We start from the raw sequence: 19,160 nt of genomic DNA, 5'->3' as shown, positions 1-19,160 counted from the left end.
CGCCTGACGTGTGGGTCCAAAGCTTAGGTGGTAGCCACGTCATGCGGCCGGAGCTGCGCATACGGGCGAGAGATCTGGGATGAGCCACTTAACAAATAATGAGGACCTAAACGTGCATTTTAAAAAATTAGGGACCTACTTGACACCTTCGCGAAAGAATAGAGAACTCAGGTGTATTTTACTCTATTATTATTTCGTTCTTCGCACTGAATTATCAACATTTGGACTAGAAAACAGTGACGGGTGTCGATTTCTTGCGCGAAGCCTTCTTCTGATCTGGTTGCCCGATGTCAACTCACACCATGGATTGACCTTCAGGCCCTCTTTGAATCAAAGGAATTTTAGAGGAAAACTAGAGGGTTCTAGCCCTAAGGAATAATTCCTATACCTAGCCTTTGGATCATAGGATTGACACCAAAGGAATTTCATAGGATAGGAAGTTTTCGTCCAAATTTTGTAAGAATGTAAACATGAGGTCTAACCTCTTGGAAATTTTTCTTTGAAAATTTCAATGCAACTTCTTTCTATCTCTCTCACCTCTTACTCCAATTAAATACCATATGATCTCCAAATTCCTGCGTTTTTCTTACATAGCACCCAAACACTTCTTTCAAGTAATTCCTATGTTTTTATTTCTATAGTTTTCAACGTGTCATGATATTTTAATCCTACATTTTTTCTATCCTTATGTTTTTTGATTCTTATGATCCAAAGAAGCCCTCAAAGGGAAAACTCAATGCTGTGGGAAAAAAAATGTACTAGTAACGGAAGACTAACAAAAAATGCGAGGCGGTGTCGACATGATGAGACCTATCGGCACATCCGCTCCCGTCCGTCCGCGTCCCAATCGCCAAGATATCTAATCGGACGGCTTGTAGCAACAAGATGGGGTCACCATGTGGTCAGCCGCTCCCACTGACCTGATGGGCCTGCACCGGCGTCGCTGGGGCGTTAAGATTCGCCCACTCGCCGAACACCGCACTGCGCGAGCACCTGCTCCGGTGCTCCCCGTCACCAACCCCGCACCGGAATGAGGGCCTACGCGTCATAGAGTGCATCCCCCACCACCTAGGCACCTAGCAACTGGTACTCGGTCTTCCTACGCCGCTCACCTACGAAGCTTTACCTCTCGACCCCTTCCCCCCAGCGAGACGACCAATTCATTCGCCCTCGCCGGCTCGCCGGTCGCCTTCTCCCTCCCCTCGTCTCATTCGCCTCAACCGTAAGAAAAAACCCCGCATCGCGGGAGCCGATCGCGCCACGGGCCGGGGGTCTAGGGCTAGGGATAGGGCTGAAGGGGGGGGTGGTGGGGGTGGGTTCTCTGGGAATGGACGCCTCCGATTCAGGCGGGGCCAGCGCAGCGCCGGACGCCGGCGAGCCAGATTGGGACTGGAACCACATCCTCGAATTCGCCGTCCGGGGAGACGACTCCCTAATCCTCCCGTGGGATGACACCCTCGGCACCGCCGAGGCTGGTCCCGCCGAAGGGGCGTTTCTCCCTGCCCCGTCTCCGGCTCTGCCAGTGGAGGCGGAGCCGGTGGCGCCGCCGCCACCTGTTGAGGCTGGAGGAAGCAGGTCCGGCGTGAGGAAGCGGGACCCGCGGCTGGTGTGCCCGAACTACCTCGCCGGGATTGTGCCGTGCGCGTGCCCCGAGTTGGACGAGATGGCGGCTGCTGCGGAGGCCGAGGAAGTTGCCTCGGAGATGCTGGCTGGCCCGAGGAAGAAGTCGAGGCCTGCCAGCCGGGGCAACGGAGTGGCAGCCGGAGGTGGTGGTGGTGGTAGTGGAGTAGCTGGCCGTGGGGGAGCAGTAGAAATGAAGTGCCAAGTCCCAGGTTGCGAGGCAGATATTCGGGAGCTGAAAGGGTACCACAAGCGGCACCGGGTGTGTTTGCGTTGCGCGCACGCTACGGCTGTCATGCTCGATGGCGTCCAGCAGCGCTACTGCCAGCAGTGCGGCAAGTAAGCCACAGTTTGCCCCTTTTTGCTTGTAGAAGACCCACTGTGATCTTTATGATACATAATTAAATGCTTGGAACTTTTATACAATTGTCATTGCCTTGTGATTCTCTGTATTATATATAGTACTTCTATAAGACTCAGCATACTATTTCTAATTTCCATCATTCAAACTATTTCACTCCTTTGTCAATGACAGATACATTATCTTTTAGCGTATTTCCTCGTAAATGTTGTTGCGGCTGGTTCGTAGGAATGTTATTTAATATTTGGACTGTCATATTTAATTTTGGCTTCAGATCATCTTGAGAAGGTATTTTGCAACACAAGATCATAGGTGTAATGAAATAATTACGTGAAAAGCTACCAGCCTATAGCGCTAGATGTTTTTGTTTCTTGCAGTAGGATATACCAGTACAGTGGCGTGCTATATTTGTTGTACAATCCCCTACATTGAAGTGGCAGGTTCAATTGTTGAAATGGTTTGATATGCCAACTATGGGTTATTTATTATTTTATTTGGACCTGGCGTCCAGGCATCCTGGTGTATCATCTAGGATTGGCTGGAATTCACGTAAAACCTCCAGTAAATTACATCTCCATGTAGGGTCAGTATGTACGCTTCTTTATTTTATTTATTTTTGTCATCATACGGTAGGAATGCATACGCACCACACGTGATCATATCCCCAAGCACGCGGCCATAATTAATGGAGCCCAGGGATACATCCGCCATCTCACGATGTTCGCACTGAGCTTAAGTAGATGCATTAGGATTTGACCCCTGGTGGCTGGAGTCGTACACCCATAAATCCACCAAGAGGTGTTTCTGGAGTTAGTATGTTATACATGGTCATTGAACTTTGCATGCAAATATCATTTCGTGATAATTCTAACGACAATCTATTTTATGGGTCTAGTTAGTTTCCTTAAAAAGGCACAATTTGGAGTGGTCGTATATGATTTTGACATGACGATGTTGGGCCATTTATCAATCACACTGCAATTACTATTGTCCCTGTTCATGCATGCATAACCCTCAGCTGTTCAAATTCTTTGCCTTTGACATTTAACAATAGGTACTTCCCCAAACAATCTATTGTTGCCTATTCTATGGCCAGTCTAACAATTGTGATGTATATGCTGCTCTTGTTGACTTGTAGTAATAGTTTAGTTTGGTTGCTATAATAAGTTATCTCTCTCTCTCAATATATATTTCTGTTGCAGGTTCCATGTTTTACTTGATTTTGATGAAGACAAAAGGAGTTGTAGAAGAAAGCTGGAGCGGCACAACAAAAGAAGACGAAGAAAACCTGATTCAAAAGGAGCATTTGAGAAAGAGGTAGATGAACAATTGGATTTGTCAGCAGATGGTAGCGGTGGCTGTGAACTAAGAGAAGGTAGGACAAAACGTCGTTGAACTTTCTAAGGCAACTATTTTGGCCTATTTAGTCATCTTAGCTTAAATATTTTTTGTAGCTGCTCAGTTGCTAACGTTCCAAAATATTCTAAAGAGATTATTCGTGGCTGAAAAGAAGTTGTCTCTTAAATAACTTACAAAGGACCAACAATTTCCCTTGATTTTTTTTAGTCTGTTTGCTCTGGTAGAAGATTTTATGTTCAAGTAGAAAATACAAGTTTTAGTACTTTGTCTTTAGGCATGAATTTATTGACCAGAATCATAAATATTTGGGAGCGCTTATATCTAATTAAATGTAGGTTGGTAAATTTGATTTGTTTAGGATACATGTTACTGATAGTTTTGTTAGAGTTGATATCTGAGTAATGTTGCGGATTTCGATATCAATGTTCTTAATGGTACTCAAAATCTTCTAGCAGAAGACAAGAACATGCTACAAAATATAGAGCAAAGAAAAATCCCAATTATTGCAAGCTTTAATGACAAGACAACACCATCTTAATCAATGTCCTAACAGAGGTTAATAGACCTTAGACTGAAGTCCCATTCCCAGAGCGATGCACCAAAATAGAGATGGCTGGGGATACTGGCTGTACAATCAGGAGCAAAACTAGGAAATACATTAAAATGCTCTATTTTGAAACATATATATTTAAAACCACAGTTTTGGAAAACCCCGGTGTTTTAATCTGCAGGCATGAAAACGTCCCAACATCATGATGTCAAAATCACACAGGCCTTTAGTTATAAATGTTTTTAAGGCTCTGTTTTGATACTAATATTTTTGAAAGATAGTTTTGGAAAAGTCCGGTGATTTTGACATGACGATGGGGGCTACTGTTACCGCATGTACCCACACAGGGCTTTAGTTACTCAGGGAGTCGGAATCTCTACTTCCCTAAAGAGCTGATGCTACCCGACCCTCCTCTGGCAATGCTTACCTGAAAATCAGCATATGCCTCCCTTTACCTCTGTAAGTTGCGGCTTCCGTGGGACCGTGGCAAACTAAACAGTCTCAAGACTCAAGAGGCATTCAGAATGTGTCACTGGTAGTTTATTGACACAGTGTTTCTTTCATATTTGTGTCATCTTGGTTGACATAACAATAACATACAAGAGTGTCCTAGTTATAGATATGTCAATATTGTTCAAATTCCTTATCATGCAATTGCTTGGTTTGCAAAGGCAGCGTATGTTCTGCTTAACACTTTGCAAGTTACTCTCATTTATCGTAACCCCTAACACTTGCTGTCTTATTTAATAAATAAATAAACCGTGTTACAAATCATTTGTCAACAAATCAATGGAGGCCGGCTTTTATCTGATGCCCTACTTGACTGAGGAAACCTTTTTTTTAATGGAAACGGGAAGAGCCCACTAAAAATAGGTTAACATAAAAAGGTTCTGTTTACAGCCACCGATAAAAACATGAATATAACAAGCTAAACATCATTTGTTTAGAGCATATCGGATCTTTGCGGAATTCTGGTTTTGATTCGATTGAGTTCCAGTTGCATCAGTCTCTTCCAACTAGGCTTATTTGGTGGGATATTTTCTTAAATGTTGTTGTTGCTTTGTGTGGTCCAGTTCCCTTTCTTCTAATGCTCCTTTTCCGTACACTATGTAAGTCTGTGCTGTATGATGCAGAACATCTTAATTATTATTTTTTGGTATGCAGAGAATACAGATGGAACTACCTGCGAGATGGTTGAGACTGTCCTTAGTAATAAGGTTTTGGACAGAGAAACACCTGTGGGGTCTGAAGATGTGCTAAGTGCTCCAACCTGTACACAGCCCAGCTTGCAAAATGAACAAAGTAAAAGCGTAGTGACTTTTGCAGCTTCTGTTGAAGGCTGCCTTGGTACAGAACAGGAAAATGCCAATATTACCAATTCTTCGATGCATGACACCAAGAGTGTTTATTCATCCTCGGTAAGTTCCTTTTTGTTCTTCCAAATCTCTCTCTCTCTCTCTCTCTAATGGTTCGTATCACCATTCAGTGTCCCACAGGACGCATTTCATTCAAGTTGTATGACTGGAATCCCGCAGAATTTCCTCGACGTCTACGTAACCAAGTATGTAATTGGGTTAGAGCCTATAAGTTTCTAACATCACATGACATGTCCTGCTCAAACAATTTATCCTAAGTCAATACTACACTTGACATATGCAGATATTTGAGTGGCTGTCTAGTATGCCGGTAGAATTGGAGGGCTACATTCGTCCTGGATGTACAATTTTAACTGTGTTTATTGCAATGCCACAACATATGTGGGACCAGGTATGTATAGTTCTCCTAAAGCAAAGTCAGTACAGTCAATTCTTGCTACTTTTGAGAGTGAGCACTTGAAAAGGAAATAAGCGGACTTGCTGCCAGGAAACTTCATTATATCATTACCTTTTGAACTTCTACAAACATATCATTTCTATGTGCATTCTTGTTGACAGTTATCAGAGGATGCAGCAAATCTTGTCAGAGACTTGGTAAATGCTCCGAGTAGTCTTCTGTTGGGTAAAGGGGCTTTCTTCGTGCATGTCAATAACATGATATTTCAAGTATTGAAAGGTGTGTTCCACACAACTTCTAATTCCCTGGCACATTGAGTTATATTTCTACATCACATTTGAACTGTGTCGTTCCTACTTCCTACGCACCATATATAGTATGTGCAACACATCGATATCTATCACAGACTCACAGCCATAATTAGTGGTTAAAGTTCCAATTGTGCTTGCAAAAAGTGGCATTATTTGCATGTGTCACTACATGTAACATGTTGCAGAATCTTTGGATTATGCATCTGCTCAGGAGAATTCTCATGACTAGATAACCCTTTGTTTGTCAGTTATTCTATTTGAGGATCCTTGTCCTCTTCGACTGACACACATCGTTTTGGTCTGTACAATAATTATGTCATGTACAAACATTTGAACAATTCTTAATTAACATGGGAACATTTGCCATTTAAGTGTATGGATTATTGCACCTTTGTTTTGAACTGTTCATGAAAAATGTTACCTTACCATTAACTGAAATTTGTTATGTCTGTACTTAAGATGGGGCCACATTGATGAGTACCAGATTGGAGGTACAAGCCCCCAGGATCCATTATGTTCATCCAACATGGTTTGAAGCAGGAAAGCCTGTTGAGCTCCTCCTCTGTGGAAGTTCCCTTGACCATCCCAAATTCAGGTATGACATGCCGTTGCATCTTCTGGTGATCTCTGGTTGCTATTTTTCTAGGTTGTGGTACAAAAATTGAGAACATCTATAGCTCTAGCTTTGTGAAGACTGAAATTTGATCTTCATCATAGAAGTATAAAATCATGAGATTTGATCATCATTGTGATCAAAACTATTCTGTAGCTGTGTTTGGTCTCCCCAAAACCTTGTGTTTTATATTTTGAGTTTTTTAGTTGGCCAAGTTTTTGAATGACCAGATATTAGCCAACTTCTATCGACTTGGAGAAATAACTAAATGAATGTAAGTGGTGGCAAGTGAAAGCCAGTATTTTTTTTATCTCGTTTGGTCATAGTTCAGGCACAAACTGTGTAGACATAACTAGTAATTTCGGCATTAAGTATCTCTATGGGCCAAGCAAAAATAAGTTATTTAGCTGTTCTTTTCATTAATAACTCTATTGAACTTGTGACACTTTATTAAGCTGAAGGTGGAGCTTAGGGGCTCCCTGTTGCTGTCGCTTTGTTCCATTGTATCACCGGGCTGAGCCCTTCTTTTCTTGTTCCTCTGGGCTGTGCCCTTGTAAATACTTGGACATAGTTTTTATATGTCTAATAGATTTATTCTGTCGGAGCCTCTCCCGTAGTTTTTCCCTAAAATATAGCACTTTTTAACCCGGGATCTCTCCCCTTTCCATTACTTGCATAACGGAAATACAAATTGTCTTAACGATAAACAGAATGGGGGACGAAAGATTAAGGATGAGAAAAAACCCAGGAACCAACTACAGACAGGAAACCCACTGACCAGGAGCTGCAATCAGCTCCTGAGACTGGGACGAAAACCTGCCTCTAACCTAAACCTATCAGAGTTCAAGCGTTTACAGCATTTCAAAATAGATGACAGCGGCGCCAAAAGCATAACACAAGCAACACCAGCAACCAGCAAAAGTGCAGAAGGTCCTTCAGGCATCAGTGAGACGGGCGCTCCCCATGGTGTTGACCGGCACAGAGACAGACATAGCGCCCTCCCCCATGCGACGCATCAACTCCTGAGCGTTGGCCACCAGCTTCTTAGCACCTTCCTTCAGCAGGTCAACATCCGAAAGCTTCTGAAGACCTGCCCAAGATAACAGAGAAGCACAGGCAGCAAAGATCACTTCAAACGGAGACCTGAGCAAATATTTGTCAAAAGTCACTTTATTCCTGCAATTCCGAATTGCCCATATGATAGAAGCAAGACCAACCACATAGAATTTGTTGCGTCCAGGTAAGAAGGCATTCATCCACACAAAGAATTGCCATTAAGAGGAAGGCACCAGTGTAGTACCAAACAGAGAGCCAACCACTCTCCAGACCACTTTAACAACCACACAATTAAAGAATACTCCCTCCGTCCCATAATTCTTGTCGAAATATTACATGTATCTAGACGCTTTTTAGGAATAGATGCATCCATTTTTGGGCAAATTTGAGACAAGAATTATGGCACAGAGGGAGTAGATTATTAGTACTGTGGTATTGCAAGTGCATTTTCTTGTAGTCAAGAAAAAACTTGCAAATTTAACAGAAAACAGATGGAGTTGAAGCATTTTATGTTGGCTTTGTAATACACTGGTGGATGGGTGGTTATACTTTATGCACCTTATGTGCTCATTAATGGTGTTTTGTTTTCCTAATTCTAACCTTCAGTTTGCGCACCATGGCAGTTGATTGGTAGTGTGCATGAAGTGAATCCCCATGGAACTGTTCTTGTAGATAAGCTATTTATTAGATGGCAGCTGTTTATGCTTTTTTAGGATTTTCAATGCTCGATGGATGGCTGATTTGCATTCCATTTATGTTCTTATGGCAGATCACTTTTGTCATTTGATGGGGAGTACTTGAAGCATGATTGTTGCCGTTTAACGTCTCACGAGACCATTGCTTGCGTAAAAAATGCCGCTGCACTTGATTCTCAACATGAAATTTTCCGGATAAACATCACTCAAACAAAGGCGGATACTCATGGACCTGGGTTTGTGGAAGTAAGTTAATCTGCCTTTAACAAAACCAATTAATTTTCCTCCATACTTTAGAGCCTGGTGCATATTAATCGGTACCATTTTTTTCTGGAATCCACATGTTTGGCATTATATTGGTAATGATGCCTTGACAGTCCTATGCACTCCCTCCATTCCTAAATATAATACTCCCTCCGATCCATAGTAGTTGTCGAAATATTACATGTATCTAGACGCTTTTTACGCATAGATATGTCCATATTTGGAAAAATTTGAGACAATTAATATGGATCGGAGGGAGTATGTTCTAGCTTTGTCCTGGTACATTTTTCTATAAACTTGGTCAAACTCAAAGAAGTTTGACTTACAACAAAGTTAGAACATCTTATATTTAGGAGTGGAGGTAGTAGATGGTTGTGTTGTGCACAAAATTATGTTATGCTTGTACATCCTTATTAGCCAAGATCAACCTGAAGGATTGTATGAAATTGATAGAACCTGCTTATAGGGCTTAAGCTTACGCCATCCCGAGCAGCGTGCTTTTGAAGTGGTTCCTTAAATTAGGCACCATTACCCAAGACTTATGCCCTCTACTGTACACAGGGATTTGTGTGCACCCACATTGTTTTTTGAACATCATAGACATTGGATATGTCAGTTATAACATGTAAGGTTGCTAAATTCTGTGCAAAAATATGATCTTATCTGCACTTTGCATAATGACAAACAAAACAGACTTGTATCACATAATATGTGGATTACAAATACTAGATGGTCGAGCTATAAGGAAAATAAGTGAGAAATGGGGATCTTTTTTGCATTTCTCCTATGATAAAGACACGGTAAACCATTACCCTATCACACGGAATACCACATAAGGCATTATTATATTTTGGCTGAATTTCAGCAGAGATGGGATATGCTCTTTCGACATAATGATATACTGGCTAGTGACCTACTATTGTTATGGCACTAACAGTATAGGTGTATTAAGACCACATTGTAGAATAACACCTTGAAATAGCAGAATCAAATTCATGCATTTTAGAGTACTTGCAACGTTTGGGGGTTTGAATTGTGTACTGTTTTAAGAACAACAATTACTACTCCCTCCGTCCCATATTAAGTGACTTTCTATTACATGTATCTAGACGCCTTTTAGGCATAGATACATCCATATTTGGGCAAATTTGAGTCACTTAATATGGGACGGAGGGAGTATTTATCTAACTGCATGCCTGTTCAGATTAAGTTGTCATTCTTCGGCGCTTCTGTAGCTGTATATGATGATAGTTGATCAGTTCTATATGTTCACTTTTGTGATTTATTTCTTAACAGGTGGAAAACATGATTGGGCTATCAAATTTTGTCCCTGTCCTTTTCGGTAGCAAACAGTTGTGTTCTGAACTAGAGAGGATACAAGATGCTCTATGCGGTTCTAATGAAAAGTACAAGAGTGTATTTGGAGAGGTTCCTGGTGCCACTTCTGACCTGTGCGGGCGTCTGGAACTTAAACAAACTGCAATGTCGGGATTCCTAATAGAGATTGGATGGCTAATTAGGAAGTCTTCTCCAGATGAACTAAAAAATTTACTGAGTTCAGCAAATATCAAGAGATGGACATCTGTGTTGAAGTTCTTGATACAGAACGATTTTATCAATGTTCTGGAAATAATTGTCAAGTCTTCAGACAACATCATAGGCTCTGAGATTCTTTCTAACTTGGAAAGAGGGAGGTTAGAACATCATGTCACGACATTTCTTGGATATGTACGGCATGCTCGAAACATTGTTGAAGACAGAGCTAAATATGACAAGCAAACACAGCTTGAAACAAGGTGGTGTGGTGATAGTGCTTCAAACCAGCCAAACTTGGGCACTTCTGTCCCATTCGCTAAAGAAGTAAGTGCTATTATGTTACAAGCTAATATTGTAGTGATCATAATTAAAATAATCGTTAGGTGCTTGAAAAGCCTTCAATAGGGGCATAGCTTTTCAGAATTGAAATCTCTGAATTAGGAAATACTAGACACTTCGCTGAACCTTGCAAACATTTCTTTATTGCACCGGTTTCATTCTCATGCCCTGGACACCAGGCTGGTCTCCATCCTGCTGCTGGTACATGCAAGTCTAGTCGTGAGCCTCGTTCACAGCTCTGGAGTGCTCGATTTTGGTTTTCAAGAGAATGTAATCATGACTTAGCAGTAGGCTCTAAAATACCATTTGCATGCAAATCATAGTCAATACTCAATAGTATCACAGAGAATTGGGGGAAATCATGGTACCGACGACATTGAGTTAAGATATATTTAGGTGTAATGTGTTCTGTTTTGTTTTATTTTAGCTTCTGTTTGTCTATGCTGGTTGTTGAAAAAGATGACCATTGAACGAACTTAATGCTGCACCTAAAATAGAATTCAAGTCGCTCAACCATTTGCAGTACCCATGTCAAATCATTTCTATGAATTATTGCATCAACATGAGCTTGTGTCGGTCTAGAACTGTTGTTGAGTGGATCCTAGGAGTTTCACGGTAGAGGATCTTTTGCTTGATGAAAGTGTAAGCAGCTTAGTAGCCTTAGTATTGCATTTATCCCTTTACCTATTGGAGTGGCACATTGTTCAGTCTTTTTGAATCGAACTAAACTACCATGATTCCCTAAAAAAAACTAAACTACCATGATCTTTTGTAATATTCTGCAGAATACTGGTGATGGCAGTGAATATGATTTGCACCCAACCAATGTTGAGTGTAAAGAGGAAGAAAGGATGCTACTTGTGAGTCCTAAAGCTGTCTCACACAGGCAATGCTGCAGCCCGGAGATGAATGCTAGATGGCTTAATCCCACCTTGGGTGCACCTTTTCCAGGTGGTGCCATGAGAACGCGACTTGTCAAGACTGTGGTAGTGGCTGCTGTATTGTGCTTCGCTGCTTGTGTTGTCGTTTTCCACCCAGATAGAGTAGGGGTGCTTGCAGCGCCAGTAAAGAGGTTCTTATTTAGCGACTCCCCATCTAGTTGAACTTAAGGATAGATTAATTTTGTTTCTATTGCTTTCCTCTGTACCATATCTGCACAATTTGGTTGAGGGTGTGCACCTATGATCGAATACCTGTTCCACCAAGTGGGCAATGTAAACTTGTATCCTTTTGTTAGAAACTAGCGTACATGTTCATTCCTGAATAAATGGAGCGGCAAAGATTGGGCTTCAATTTTTTTGTTCAGTCTCCTGCAGCTGGGCTATTTAGCCTGATATATAATGGGAAGCTTGGAGGACAAACTGATCTGAATGCAACTTGAACATCTATCTGAATGGCCTGAAGATGCATTTGAAAAATACTCGGCATCTTACACTATCAGGTCTGAACGAATACCGATTCTGTCTGTAGCATCATCTCAGATAGACGATCATTATATCCTTCGCCGCAAGGCATCGAGCTACTTTGTTCACATGTGCCTCGTTGCTTGTATCGAGACTCGTTAAGATCTCCAGGCAGTTGCTGACTTGCTGTGATCCGGTTTGAAGCATAGATGTAACTATGCAAGGGAAGTGTATTCCACGTGATCCTCTCAAACCAGGCAGCAAAGCACCCACGTAATCAAATCATATACGGAGTAGGAGTACATGGAAGAACAAATGCATGATAGAAACTGATGTGAAGTGTACTTTATGCTGTCACTGGGTGACACTAGGCAATACTAGTCGATAACAGGAATTGTGAAGTGTTGACTGAACAAAAGTGTCGACCGGAAATGGGCAGTACAGGCGTCGAGGACTTCTGCAATACACATGGTGGCAAAGAAATGCTGTAGTTGGTGATTTGTTGGTAGTGACACTTAACGACAAGTTAACAACCATCGATAATATAGGTCCAGCTGGTCAGCACACTCGAGATATCCAACCAACCATGATAACTGCTATCAAACACAATGATAAAACTCAGAAACACAACAATCATAGATCAGTTCTTTCCAATACCATTGCTAAAACATTCCATTGATACAATCTTGGATATGTACAAACCACCTCGGGATACAAGTGAGTTAAATCTCAATAAGCCCCATTAAGGTCATAGACAAATGCGGGTTTCGAGCTGTAACCTCCTGGTCCTCCTGATCAATTCCAAACTTCCTTCGTTGCATTATGCTGCAAGGGTGGCGAAGAGCAAGCTGCAAAACCCCTCCTTCCAAGAACCAGCAAAAGTCAAGTTTGCACTGCTGATCAAATGGACAATGCAATTTACAGTTCACAAAAAGTTATGGAGGCCGGAGACAAAGAGAAGAGAAAAAAGGGGCTGTAGGGAGCTTCGGGTGTAATCTTCTATTGGCTTGTTTCGTTTGGTACAGTTGGGGGGTTCTTCCGGAATGCATGCTTTCTGCAGCGCTGGAAAATGCCATCATACAGCAAATCAAACTGCACTCCAGCTCTTTCCCGATTTATAATGAAAAGAATGTGATCGCCTTCAATGATCTTATAGTACCTGGATAAATCAATGCAACAATTAGGAAAGCAAGCTAATATAGTGTTTCAAGAACAAAACACAGAAAAGTGTGACATCTCTTCAGTGCCTCCTAGTTGATCGTCCATTTGAATTTATTGTCAAATTTGCTAAGAATTATTTTATTACAACAACCTTTAGTCCCAAACAAGTTGGGGTAGGCTAGTTGCTAAGTGTTATTGAAAGAACAAATATGTATGCATAAGTGAATTTTTTATTAAAAATAGTTAAAGTGAAATCTAGCTAGTTCCACCAAGCAATTTAAAACAAGAATCAGAACGTGGTACTAACCATATCCCAGGTTGCAAAGGATGACAGTCAGACTCATCTAGTACAAAGCGGTTTGGATGCTCTGTAGGAAAACGAGGGTGTGTCATGGAGATTGTGTTCAAAGCCCCATCATTATCTTCCCAATCTTCATCCCTGAGTATCATCAGGAAGGACAATAAGAACATACACCAAATAATGAATTGGAAGGTTCTTCAAGATTTTAAAAGGGAACCATACGCAGCATTATTAATGAATCTGGCTTGGGGCAGAGGATTTAACCTGTATCCTTTGTAAGGTAGAGGAGCATTTTGAGGGTGCCGCCACATACACATCTGGAGAACTCTGAGAAAGAGCATGGGATGAACTCCGAGGACACTTGAGGGCACTGTAATTCCGAATAGCTTTCGTGTTCTCTTTGTAGCATAACTGAAGTAGAATGTATTGGGAAAGGTCCTCAATGTAGAGTTAATTTTTAGAGATCCTTGGATTGTGAGATCAGGCAGAATCCAGTCTCCCGAGGCAAACGGCCCAGTGTGCCCCAACAGCAGATCAACTAGACCTGAAAAACCAACTTTCCTCCATGACATTTCAAAGTGATCAAAACCAAAATTGTAGTAATTCTTCAGCCAAGGAATGTCGAGCCAATCATAGACAATAACTCCAAGCCGGCAGAGCTGAAGAAGACAAATTGATTTCATGGATCTCCCGTCTTCAGCTCTGAAAGTAATAGGAAGGAAAACACAATTACAATGGAGACAATTTGGAATCACATTGTCTTCAAAATATTTGAATCACATTAATTCCTTTGAGTTCAAAGCAACACTTACAGCATGCCATCGTAATAAGTCCTCGTGGTTCCATTAAGTGCGCCTGACAAGGAAGTAAGGCTCAAAACCCAGTCTTCAGAAGTATCATGCCCAGGGAAAGCCTGATAATGAAACTATGTGTTAGAATTATATATCATCTATATTTATTTATATGATACTGAATGACATCTTTCTATCAGATGGCCAAAATTTAGGTGTTGGCCCCTTTGACCTCAAATCAGAAATCATGAGGTATTTAATTACATTATTTAGTCAACTCACAATGTTACTTCCTCCTGCATAGCCTTAACTCCATTCAAGTGTTCAACAATAAATATGTTGTATTACTGATTATTGAGTAAAAAAAAATCCTGTAAAGTTTGTATTCTTTTGGTAGCATGAATTTCTCATAGGTCATGGCAAATTGGCCACTGTTCCATAATAAAACAGCACACCAGCAAGCTGCTGGCATAGACATACACAAGAATGATCAGCATGCACATGAGAGAAAAATAGACACGACGTTGCTTTATTTTATTGCATTGAGAAGCTACCCATATCTTATGTACCTAACCCTCCTAGGGGATCCTGTGTCAGAAAGCATGAATATTTATTTCATTCCATTAGAAATAAGAAGCCAATTCAGCTCAGAAGAAGTGAGAGAAGGAGATCGATTAAAGCCAAGAGAAGGGCATGCGATCAAATAGAGACTCAATTTAGTTGCAAAAGCGTACAGCAAAAATACAAGGATTACGGATGTTGCCCACACTAAAAACAAATTATTTGGACCATTCCTAGAAAAGCGCTTTAACAGAAGGCCAGGTTAACTCTAACTTCATGCAATTGCACTGATGCTAATTTGGGTTGTTTTGAACCTGTACTCCTAATCACAAGAAACACCCCTCAGAAAGCACATGATAAGCATGAGCATTCTACTACCAACAACAAAAAGCTATCGTATCCGAGTAAAATCCGAAATCTCTTGTTATACCTTGTCGGCAAGCATCTGATGCAGCACTCTCACAACCTGAACGCCAGCCGAATGCCCCACAAAATGCAGCGGGTTTTGCTCATCCCACACCGGATAATGCCCTGCGCTCAATTAGAAATCACAAATGAAGAACTCCAAATCCAGAATCATATACAAGGCCATACTGATGTTGTGTTCTTCGAAACCTTCACCTGTATCGTAGATCCTCCCAAACCGGGTGTGCCCATAAACCTGGCTGTGCTCCGGGCCGTAGTCCACCAGTCCTCCCTTGAGGTAGTAGAATAGCTCGCGCGCCCTGCAGTGCCAAGAATCACCAGATTCCCCAACAATCAAATTCCCACCCAATATAAAAATCTTGTTCATAATTAACGACAGATGTCAAACGTTAATCAGCAAAATCAGGATAACTTTGCTGTTTTTCCAACCCACCCACCTGTCATGGATGCTGGTGAGCGAACCCAAATCCGGCACGAGCACGCGGTCGTCCTTCTTCTCGGCGCCGGCGAAGTAGGACAGCCCCCCGAGCCTCTGCACGCAGAGACAAAACCAACAGGGACCAACCAAAGGAACGGGTCAGCACGCCTCTCCGGCATTCCACCGAACACCCGCCCACCCCCAACCCACAAGCGCGCGCGTGTACGCACGTAACGTACGTACCCCCTTGCCGAAGCCGAATATGCCGTGCACGAGGACGATGGGCGGCGGCGAGCCGTCAAGCACGACGGGCGCGGCGGCCCTCCGCTCCTCCTCCTCCCCCTTGGCCGCGACGTCGACGAGCGCCCCCGCGGCGGGCGGGCGCCGCAGGAGGAGGCACCCGGACGCGGAGGCGGCCTGCGAGATGTCCGCTGCGACGGCGCTGCTGAAGACGTAGAAGCCGAAGAGCAGGTGCACGGCCGCGCTGACCCCGAGCTCCACCAGGCCGAGGATGAATCTCGCCATCCTCCTCCACCTCCGGCCACCGGCACAGCCGAGCAACCCGCGAGCGCGCTCCGAGAGCGCGCGGGTGCAGCGACCAATCTGCGCAGGCGGGGGGAGTGGCTGGTGCCGCGTTTCGGCCCGCCCCTCCTCCTATCCCTCCTATCGCCGCACCGGCCACCGGCCCACAAGAAGAGGAACAGGAGGAGGAGGAGAAGGATCGGTCACGGCCTCCGGACTGGGGCGCGCTTCTTTATATCTCTCTCCTTCCTCTTCCAGCTTTCCCTCCTCCTTCTTTCTTCCCTCTCTGGCAAACGGCTTTGCCTTTGCTGTCCTCGGCGAAGGGGACGTTGCGTTGCGTTGGGCTTCCGGCCTCTCCTCGCCCGCTTGGGTGGTACGTTCTCGCTATTCTCTCCTCTTGGCTAGCTAACTTTGGGGGACTAAATCATACGGTTTTGCTATTTATAAACGCGCGCGTGTAGGCGCGTTCGCTGATGTGTGGTCTCTTCACGGGTCGCCTTTGGGTGGCCAGCCGGACAGCGGACTCGCTTAATTTCGCCGCCGGTGCGGGTCGAAGGGAAGCTCGGGCTGGGATGGGGCTGGGGAAGTATGGGGGCGCGATGCGGCTGCCGGTTGTTGTTGGTCGGGGGCGTCGTGTCCTCGGGTTTTGGCGTGGATGCGCGCGCCAGCAGGGTGCCGCACGCATCTCCGGGAGTGTTCGCGTGGCCCTGTGGGGTTGGCCGGTTGGGTGGCCAGTTGGCACTTTGGCAGGGGCAGGGGCCAATGGAATCCCCGGGGATTCATTTTTGTGGCCGGGACCGCCAGTGTTGCCAGTTTCGTCTCGGTGCATATTTGCGGTCTGGGTTTTCCTAGCAAAATTGTGGTCTGTGTTTCTTCTCTGCGGCATGAAAGTTCTCGAGCAACCAAAGGTAAGTGTAGTATTACCGATTTACCGCGGATTAATTAGGCAGCGTTAGCATTACGAACGCAAAGTTTACCACCCATGTTAACCAAGTACCACTCGTCAAGTTTTCCACGCAAGTTAACCAAGTAGTAATCTTCACATGAGGCAATTTTTCCGCGCAAGTTTCCCTTGCTTTTGGTTCTATCTTGTTTTTCTGGTATTTTTTCCTTTTGGAACCCGGAAAAACAGAGCCCCGCGTCGCCCTCCTCGGCGACACGGGGAACCGCGGCGGGCTGTAGGCTCCCTTCCTCCTTCCTCCCGCGCAACGCTGCCGTCGGAGGGGTGCCGGCGAAGTCAGGCACGCTCTGGGAAGGTGGCGGCGGGGCAATTTTTCCCCTCCCCCGCAAGCGCGCGGCGCGGGGCAGCGCGTGGGGACGGCTCTTCCGCGGGGCCGCCGACGCGGGCCGGGGCGGGCGCTGGCCTGCGGGCATGCTGCCGCGGGGTGGCCGGCAGAGGTGCGCGCGCGTGGCGGCTGGCGGTGGCGCGGGCCGGATCTGGCCCGATTCGGGCGGCAGGCTTGATCTGGGCTGTGGTGTGGCTCCGCGGGCTTGGCGGCTTGGCTGGCCGGCTATGGGCGGGCGCTAGAGTGCGTGTGGCTACCATCGTGTTGGCCGTCTCGGTGGCCGGCGGTGGGCGGGCCTGATCTGGGCGTGGCGTGCGGCGTGCGGCCTGCGAGGGTCCCGAGGCTGCGGTTTGGCGTGCGCAGCCGGCTCGGTGGCTGGCATGGGCGGGCCTGGCCATGCTGCCATGTTCCACTGTTTGTGTGGCCATGTTGGCGTGGCCTGATCCGGTGCGTGGGGCGGTTGCGGCGCCCTGGCCGGTGCCCGGTGGTGATTTGGCGCGTGGCGTTCGACGAGCTTTGCCAGCGCTCGCTGTGATGCGGTGGCCTTTGGCCAGCCTCAGATATTCGCTCCTGTCCGCGGTGGGTTTGGTGGCTGCGGTTGAAAACCCAGCATCAACGGGGTCGGTGTTGGCGTCGACAGCGTCCTCGGGCGTCGCTTCCTTCTTAAAGGCGTCCTGTGCAGCTCCGCCACATCCCACTCTTCGCAAACAAGGTGACTCTGAGCGAAAGCTTTAATCCGGTTTCCGGGTCGGGTAACGGCGACGACCTCAGACGCCGCGTCCTCCTTGGAGGCGTTGCCTTTGGACACCTCGTCTGACGGTGGAGTTTGCTTGATGTGGTCCTGGCCAGGGAGGGCGACTTTGCGCTACATGGGCTTGCTGATGCGCGAGCCGTTCCCGTCAAGGCAACCTCTTCTGGCTCCGGTCGTCGAAGAAGCTCCGCTCTGCCTACCTTCTTCTGGCGCAAGGAGCCGTTCCCTGTTCGGCGTCGTTGGAGCGGAGGAGGTTTTCGCCTTGGCGGTAGCGACTTGTTATTGGGTTTTTAGTGTTTCCTCTTTGTTAAGGTTTTCCGCACGGCTTTCCTTGAAGAAGTGAAAGATCGGTATGGTTGGGTAGAGGGGGGGGGGGTGTTGAATAGGTGACTAACAAATTTTACTTTCTTTTTTCTTTTTCTTTTCTTGAAAGATACAAACACTTAATTCCAGGGTTTAATAGATTCTCTAAAGGGAATGCAACTCTACTATGAAGTCCAATAGCCGAAGCAAAGGATTGACAATGAAATACAACAAGTAAGTAAAGGGGCAAGAATGATACCACACAGAAAGACGAAGATTTCACCGGAGTTCCACCTATTGGGATCGGTGTACCTCTCCGTTTGGAGGAGTGCTCTACCACAAAGGTAGAGACGCCACAAAGGCTCACTCTATTCTCCGACTCATCACCCCACAAAGGTGGGATGAGCTCTCACAACACCACAAAAGCGATGTGAGTTCCACTAATGGCTTGCTTGACGGCGAACGCCGAACCTTTACAAACGAGGAGAAGGGCACAAATCCATAACTAAATTGGAGGCTCCTTAGTAAATTCTCAAGCACCTCCTCACAAGATTGGAGTGCTTGAAGACACACCTTCCGGCTAGGGATCCCAAAATCACAAGAGTAACAAAATCGACTGAGGAAAACGAGGGGAATCAACTTTTGATTTGGTGAAACCCTAAATCGAGCTCTTCTCAACCCTTCCTCAAAGTATTATCTAGAGGAAAGCACTAGGGAGAGAGATCTCGAGATTTGAAGCTTTGGAGGTGAAGAACGCTTG

At 44.9% G+C, this 19,160-nt stretch overlaps 2 protein-coding genes across 2 annotated transcripts; one reads left to right on the top strand and one right to left on the bottom strand.

Moving 5' to 3' along the window:
- Nucleotides 1-1,012: 1,012 nt before the first annotated feature.
- Nucleotides 1,013-11,776, top strand: LOC100843550 (squamosa promoter-binding-like protein 9). Its single transcript, XM_003566202.4, has 10 exons — nt 1,013-1,959; nt 3,184-3,356; nt 5,055-5,308; nt 5,377-5,451; nt 5,550-5,657; nt 5,825-5,942; nt 6,434-6,569; nt 8,413-8,584; nt 9,899-10,462; nt 11,263-11,776. Exons 1-10 carry the CDS (start codon nt 1,328-1,330, stop codon nt 11,578-11,580), a joined length of 2,550 nt encoding a protein of 849 aa, XP_003566250.1. The 5' UTR covers nt 1,013-1,327; the 3' UTR covers nt 11,581-11,776.
- Nucleotides 11,777-12,494: 718 nt separating this feature from the next.
- On the bottom strand, nt 12,495-16,486 carry LOC100839914 (lipase). The gene is made up of 8 exons (XM_003568420.4): nt 15,782-16,486; nt 15,558-15,652; nt 15,316-15,419; nt 15,125-15,225; nt 14,155-14,255; nt 13,607-14,044; nt 13,349-13,480; nt 12,495-13,039 (listed from the first exon to the last, which is right to left on the bottom strand). Exons 1-8 carry the CDS (start codon nt 16,061-16,063, stop codon nt 12,880-12,882), a joined length of 1,413 nt encoding a protein of 470 aa, XP_003568468.1. The 5' UTR covers nt 16,064-16,486; the 3' UTR covers nt 12,495-12,879.
- Nucleotides 16,487-19,160: the final 2,674 nt, after the last annotated feature.

The sequence above is a fragment of the Brachypodium distachyon genome, chromosome 2, assembly GCF_000005505.3.
Source record: "Brachypodium distachyon strain Bd21 chromosome 2, Brachypodium_distachyon_v3.0, whole genome shotgun sequence".
Taxonomy (NCBI): Eukaryota; Viridiplantae; Streptophyta; class Magnoliopsida; order Poales; family Poaceae; genus Brachypodium; species Brachypodium distachyon.
This window is presented reverse-complemented; position numbering and strand designations above follow the sequence as displayed.